Genomic DNA, 7,433 nt, shown 5'->3' with positions numbered 1-7,433 from the left:
TTAATTTTCGATGACTATCAATGGGAGGTAACTCTAATTCAACTCATTTTATTTGGACATAGCTCATCAAATATTTCTACGCCGTCACCCACAGCCCACGAATGTAGGGCGAAAGTTATTTTTAGTCTTTCTCTCCCTTTCCATTTTTCCCCCTTTTGCATGGCGACTTTTTGTTAACTTTTTGGTGTAGAATCGAAAAAAAGGGTTTGAAAATACATTTTCTACCAGGTTTTGGTGAATATTCATGATTTTGAGGCGGAAGGATACAAGAGTTGAGAGGTTGGTTAGGTTGAAATGTAGGGTCCAAAATTGCATGTTTTCTTGTCTCTACTTCCAGCTTGTGTATCTCAAGTTTTCCATGGTGAACCTCATACGTGCTTTTGGGCAAGAGGTTGCCACATGTTGCTCCATCTGTGGTAGAAAGTGTTCTACCCAACGAAAATTTGGGAAAAAGTTAGAGCCGGTCTAAGAGACGAGAATTAACATTAAAGTCAATGGGCAAATGTTTAGTGATCTGTGGCCATTTAGTTTCGTTCGAAAGTAGTGTATTTTAATTAAGGAAGTATCTACCGTTGGTGTTTAAACTTTACTTTAAACTGATTAAAAGGAATTTCATATTATTTACGGTTTAAGGTAAGGGTATTCCTTCACAGATATTGTAAACTTCTACAGGTGTAAATAATATACATATTGATACATCAGGAACATATTATCGTACCCAAAAGATACAGGAACATATTACCCTTCCTTAAAGATACAATAGCAACCACTATTACTTAATAAATCAGGAACATATTATCGTACCTTAAAGATATAATAACAACAACTGATACTTATGTAAAAATTCCTTGCTTCAATTATTTTATACTGGTGGTTATAGGTCCCTGGTTTTTCTTAAACTCAGGGGCTTTCGGCATCTGAAATCTACGTTCAAAAAGATGCCATGTCACGGATTCATATATTTATTTTTACATTGAAGCTCGATGAATTATATTTCTTTTTATGTCATAGTGGCACTGAATTTGATATTTGAAATGACAGGTTTACACACTAATGTATGTTATTGGATAGTTATATTAATTCAACAACTTTTGTCTGTGTTGATAATTATTATATCGTAATCTCGAATTGACGTAAGTTGTGTCGAGTAAACGTCAAACCTCATATCTCAGCCACTATCCTGAGTACCATGGTTATTGTTATTTTAAAATCCACCTAGTTTGTGTTCAGTGGATGTTTCACCCTCTCATATGAATATCATTCTTCTCTTCTCGCATTGAATACGAGTTGGATGTCCGAATGGTTAGCGCGTGCGCGTTGTATCATAAGGTCTGTCATTGAGTCAACTGGCGTGGTTTCGATTCCCCGGTTGTACGTGGCAAGGAGTAGGGTCGCCTGTAGAACAACGTGGGTTTTCTCCGTGTCCGCTCACCACTAAAGACCACTAGTGACTAGACACAAGCGAATTAACCTTATTTCTCTATCTCTCTCTACATTGAGTCAACTCGCGTGGTTTCAATTCCCTGTTGTACGTATCAAGGAGAAGGGTCGCCTGTCCAACCCCGTGGGTTTTCTCCGGGTCCTCCGGTTTCTTCCTACCACTAAAGACCACTAGACACACGCGAATTTACCGCATCTCTCTCTCGCATTAAATAGCTTTAGTTATAGTCCGTGTACCGACAGTCGTGTATGTCAAACTACTGTGTATTATTACTGTACAATATTATGATAAGTACAGTTGTCGATATATCATACCTACTTGACATTGTATCCGGTAATTATAGAGGACAATAGAGATTACTTCACATTTAATTATATAGAACAATATTGAATGTTTGATGTCATGTCAGTTTGCCATTTGTATAACGTATACGGTGACTGAAAACTTAACCATCAGTGTTTACCGTGTCGTCTATGGGTAAAGATCAGCTTGATTCAACCTAATGATCACACTACACCAAGACAGTGGCGGGTGTCGAGCACGGGGCAGAGTATGTTAACCCATTAATGAACAACGGTGTAATAGTAGCAAGTGTTGATCAATTTAGCTCAAGTGTTGTCTTGATATTAACTTATACAATCATTGGCTTATTAAATTATCAATCATGGATGATGATATTATCAATAGAAACAGCTATGAAATATAGCTTGGCTGTCTCATATTATTAAAGATACATTCCCGCGTACAAACTTGGTGATTTGATGATATATTTGGACTAGGACTAAAAACATATTCAAACTAATTAATCCATAATTTTGATTCAAATCCCTCTCAAAACATTGTAATTGTCAGGGAATGCCCCTACTATAACAAATTGATCAAAAGAGGTCATGTTTGTGTTACGTGACTTACCTCTCTCGGTACCTAGCAACGGGTGCGAAGCCGGGGGAGATTTCATTGCATATACAAGACGATGTGGTCTTTAATCGCTGACTATGTATTTCAAAATATCAAAGCCCAATAAATTCTCGGGTTATCCACTGCCCAAGTTGTTTTCCTTGGTTGTTTAACTCAGAAACTATTGCAGCATCAAGTTTATCAACATTAAGCACTCACTAACGTTGGAAGATTACGTGCTACCTTTGACGTTACTCGACCAGACATCAATAATCGCCGGGTTGCCGGTTAGGGAAACCCTTACATTTTTGCCCTGTATGCACCCCATGGGTGGTTTTCATGGAATCCATTATCTTTCTAGTAAGATTGGATGTTTCTACTTCCAATATATACCAAAATTGCCATACTTTTATGGAAATAAACACCCGATAACTACTTTTCTGGGAAGGTATCTTTAATAGACACAGTCATAAATATTTTCTTGGGTTTTTTTTAGATAAAAATAGACTTCGTGAGTTTAGTCAAGACGATTGATATTTGTGATGTGAGCTGAACAATAAATGTCGAACTGTTGTTTGACAGGTAACGTAAATATTATATTAACTAAATCTATATATTAAATAATAGGACAGTGTTTTTATGGGGTACAATCTCTAGTTTTATTCCAAAAAGCATGAAATTTCGACAAATTGTGCTTGATAACGATACGAGGATACTTGTCGAAACGTCGGGCTTTTAGAATTAATGTGTTTCCCGATCGCTAAATGCCACTCAAAGATTAAATCTGTACATATTTAAATTATAATAAACATTATCGATTTGTCCAATCCAATCATCAGTCAGTCGTAAACAGAGCGACCATGGGATTCTATCTGTCTAAAGTGAGTAAAATACTGAAAACCATCTGTAATCACTTAAAATATAGAATACCGAATTATAACCTACACTCAAATGGTTGTAGATACTTACAATCCACAGGAAGTCGAGGGGATTCAAATGAAATTGTTTTGACTCGTTGAAAACATTTCATCTACTACAGCCTATCATCTCACAATACTCACTAGTTCTAACACTAACCGTCGTTTTTATTGACAACGAGAGTTTTTTGGACCATTATACAGTTTCCAGTGTTATTAAATTGGTCATTTTATACCGTTATTAATTACAAATCAAACGTGAAGTGCTATCACTTGGTGATTAGTATCTTCGACAGACCGGAAGTATCACGAAATGGGGTAAAAGGAATACCCTTTTGTTTTTGTTAGTGGCAGTCTGTATCACCCATTCCCTCCAATAAACTATCGGGGGGGGGGGGACGACTGAATGGCGCTGTATCATAAGGCCTGTCATTGAGTCAACTGGCGTGGTTTCGAATCCCCGGTTGTACGTCCAACCTCGTACGTCCCTGGTATTAATTCCAGAGCAATGTCAGGCTTTTAAAGTTATAAAAACGGGGCACAATATCGTATGCCGAGGATGAAGGCATTGGATAAAATGTTCTAGTATAAATATAACATTTATGACAATTTTCAACAGGCCCTAAATCGAGTTATTACAAAGTTTTTCTTAGAACTCTCGGGGTTTGTATTCCTAGTGTTTAGCTTCGAGGACCTTGTAGCGGAACTGGACGTTAGAAATTTTAGCTTCAGGTCTATTATGCCGAGAATCCAATATAGATCGCGACTTCACTACTGCGCCACCACGGTTTATTACTCTGTACCCTACCCATGTCACTACTACGGTTTTTGCCACAATAAATGAAATGAAATGAAATGGGGTTTAACGTCCTACTGTTCTGCTCCTATACTGGGCTAATGAAGACGGGCATACGCCATACAGTGTGCTATGAGGGGAAATTTTGCCCTATCGCCTACTCTTATATCGAATTCCAACTGCCAAGGGATCTTTTACGTGCATTCCAATGTTTACACGGGACCTCGGTTTTTCGTCTCATCCGAAGGACTAGAAAGCTGTCCTTGTCAGGCCCTTCGTCCTGCATCACTGACAAGGGGAAACCACGTCGGAAAATCGGGATGAACTTTCTCGGCCAATGCAGTGATCGAACACCCGACCTCCAGGCTAGCGAGCCAGCGCCTTACCCAACTAGCCACAGTGGCTCCTTGCCACAATAAGCTACATGCGACCATGTGCAGGTTTTTTGACATACGATTGTCTTGTTACTATCTCTCCACGGATCACCCCAATCTGGTCACGTTTAGCTCCTGGTTTTCTCACTGTTGCGCCACGGTGGCCAAACACTTTGTCTTATCTATAGGTCTTTAAACCTAAAACTTCTTTAATACATTTCAGATTAGGCGAAAACCTTAATATAGTCCACCAAATTGGTCATATATCAGATTTACTGGCAACATTATCACCCCAGGAAATGGCTGGATCTATAATTGAAGCTGCTAGGGCAGGAATGTATAAAGTTGTGTTATCTCAGATAGAACATTGTGGTGATTTAGCTCTGCACTATACTGATTATAAGCAGGAAAATGTATTACACCTAATTTTACACAGTTACACTTTACCAGCCATCACTTTTGGGAACAGACATGAGTTGTTACAGTGTGTAATTAAGTTAGTTGAAGCTGGTGTAGATGTCAACCATCTGAATAACTATAACGAGACACCTATTGTTATAGCTGATAGTTATAAGTTGTATAAAGTTGTAATGTATTTGTTAGAACATGGCGCGCATGTTCATTATGTTGATATTAACGACCAAGATATTCTGCACCATTTATTATATAATATATACGATATTGACCAGGAAGATGTTGAACAGTATTCAAAGGATTGTATTCAGGTTGTTAAAACTCTGATAAACATGGGAATAGATGTAAATAAACCCGACAATCGTGGTAATATCCCCTTGTTCTATATAGCAAGACACAGAGTCCCGTTAACCTTAATTTTATTCACAACAAGAAATATCATTAGATTACAATTTATGTTGATCACTGCATTGATCTCTGCTGGTTGTAATGTGAATCATAAAAATAAAAAAAGACAGACGCCATTAATGTACTACACAAGAAAACAAGTTGATGTCAGTATCTTAAAACTGTTAATTGAATATTCTGATGTCAATCTGACAGATAATAATGGTGATACAGCGTGTAGTTATTGTTTTCAATATCCCTTGTTAAATTCTCATAATATATTTAAACTATATTCTCGCGGGGTACTGATGTCTCCTAACAACGGAGTGAAATTATTTCACCAGATTCTTGCGTGTAAGAGGTTAGAGGTGTTCAATTATTATATGGGATTAAAGTTGATTATTAATGGTCCTACAACCGAAGGAAAAATATTCTACATCTGTTAGCTAGAGTAAACTATGATTATTCTCTAAAGAAATTTAACTGGTTGTTTAATAAAGAGCTAGACATAAACCATCCATGTTCTAAAACCAACAAACCTATTATGATAGCTGCCCTCTTATTGAATAGTAAATACTTAGAACTAATCACACGTCACCCTAGAATAGATATCAATGCACAGAATAACCAAGGTCATACAGCTCTTCATTTATGCATCATTGGATTTACTATGGTTAAAGATGGATTGAATAACAGACAGGAAAATGACGTTGTTGAGAATTACTGTAGACAGATATATCCAATATACATGGAGTGTGTTGATATTTTACTGGCTGCTGGTATTGATGTCAATATTCCAGATGGAAGAGGTAGAACTGCTTTAATGATGGCGGAAATGAAGAACGATAGGTTTCTCATAAGGAAATTACTTGATACTGGTGCAATGGTTAATTGCAATGGAAAATCTGCTTTACATTATGTTGATATTTATGAGAGTGTGTTTGATCAAAGTTTCAAATTACTCGTATCTGCTGGAGATAATATGCTTCTCAATTTACCATGTATTAATGGTAACACGCTGATCCAAGCGACCTTGTGTTTTCCACGTTTTTGGGATCCACGTACGGCTGTTAGTTTTATTAAATCTTTAGTCGGCGAAAACTGCTGTCTTCAGTCTATTGTTACATCTTCAGTTGAAAGAAGTTATCACCAGATTGATATGAGAGAACTTAGCAGTCAAGAGAGAGATGAACTGAGAAAACTGTTATATCTTAGTGGATCTCCTGAAAACGAAATTGTAGCAACTTTAAATTTTGAGAAGGAAGATAAAAATTTAGAAAGAGATGAGATGAGAAGACTATTACTACTGAGAGATGCACCAGAAGAAGAAATAAATTTCCAGGAAGAAGATAAAAATGATCCAGATGATCAATTCCACTCTCGACACCGAGAGATATTCATTAACTACTGCTGTAATATATCCCTCATGTCTCAATGTAGGAGAATCATCAGACAGAAGCTAGGGTTGGGTATAAAGGAGAAGCTTATGGATCTAGAACTGCCCAGAGAATTAAACGACTTTCTTCTATTAACAGATGTTCTTCATCCTAAAGATTACGACATAGATAATATTGATGATGGTTGTAATGATTTTGATGATGATGATGGTTATGGTGGTTATGATAAAGATGAGTACGATGATAATAGTCAATATAACTACCATTATTTTACCCTCTTAACTGATGATGAGCTTAGAAACGAATGTAGCAAAACCTGGAAATATCCCAATGGCAAACACTGGCAGTAATTTTGACGCGAAAGTGTCCATGTCCAAATTGAACTGCAAAAGTTGTCTTTTGAGTATCATTCAGTAGAGTATTCTGCGTGTACGAATGAGTCTCAAGAAATCGGACACCTTAAAATAACGTTTAAACCGTTCACTTTGGCATATCCACTGATATATAATGCTAAATTTAGGGACTAGAAATAAATAGGAGAGAGAGAAATGGGGTTTAACGTCCATAAGCCAGGTCATTTCGGGTTCAATTTTTTTTCAATAATTCGCTTGCGCGTAGGGGGTCTTTAGCGTTGCGAGGAAACCGGGGTACTGGTAGAACACCCATAAGGTTAGACATGCGACCCTACTCCTTGTCACGTACAACCGGGGAATCGAAACAACGCCAATTGACTCATTGACAGGTCTTATGCTAACCATTCGGCCACCTGTCCAACCTTATGGGTTTTCTCCCGGTACTCCCCGGGGCGGG

At 37.5% G+C, this 7,433-nt stretch overlaps 1 protein-coding gene across 1 annotated transcript; it reads left to right on the top strand.

Moving 5' to 3' along the window:
• Window positions 1-220: 220 nt before the first annotated feature.
• On the top strand, window positions 221-5,672 carry LOC126809811 (serine/threonine-protein phosphatase 6 regulatory ankyrin repeat subunit A-like). The gene is made up of 3 exons (XM_056098880.1): window positions 221-633; window positions 2,835-2,920; window positions 4,649-5,672. The coding sequence occupies exon 3, from the start codon at window positions 4,725-4,727 to the stop codon at window positions 5,670-5,672; it is 948 nt and encodes a 315-aa protein (XP_055954855.1). The 5' UTR covers window positions 221-633; window positions 2,835-2,920; window positions 4,649-4,724.
• The last annotated feature ends 1,761 nt before the right edge of the window (window positions 5,673-7,433 follow it).

The sequence above is a fragment of the Patella vulgata genome, chromosome 2 (assembly GCF_932274485.2).
Source record: "Patella vulgata chromosome 2, xgPatVulg1.2, whole genome shotgun sequence".
In the NCBI taxonomy this organism is placed as follows: domain Eukaryota; kingdom Metazoa; phylum Mollusca; class Gastropoda; family Patellidae; genus Patella; species Patella vulgata.
Note: the sequence above shows the minus strand (reverse complement) of the source record. Positions and strands in the feature narration are given on the sequence as shown.

What these genes read in the sequence shown, in the direction of transcription:
- LOC126809811 (XM_056098880.1), top strand. Translation starts at nt 4,725, where the DNA reads ATGGCTGGATCTATAATTGAAGCTGCTAGGGCAGGAATGTATAAAGTT.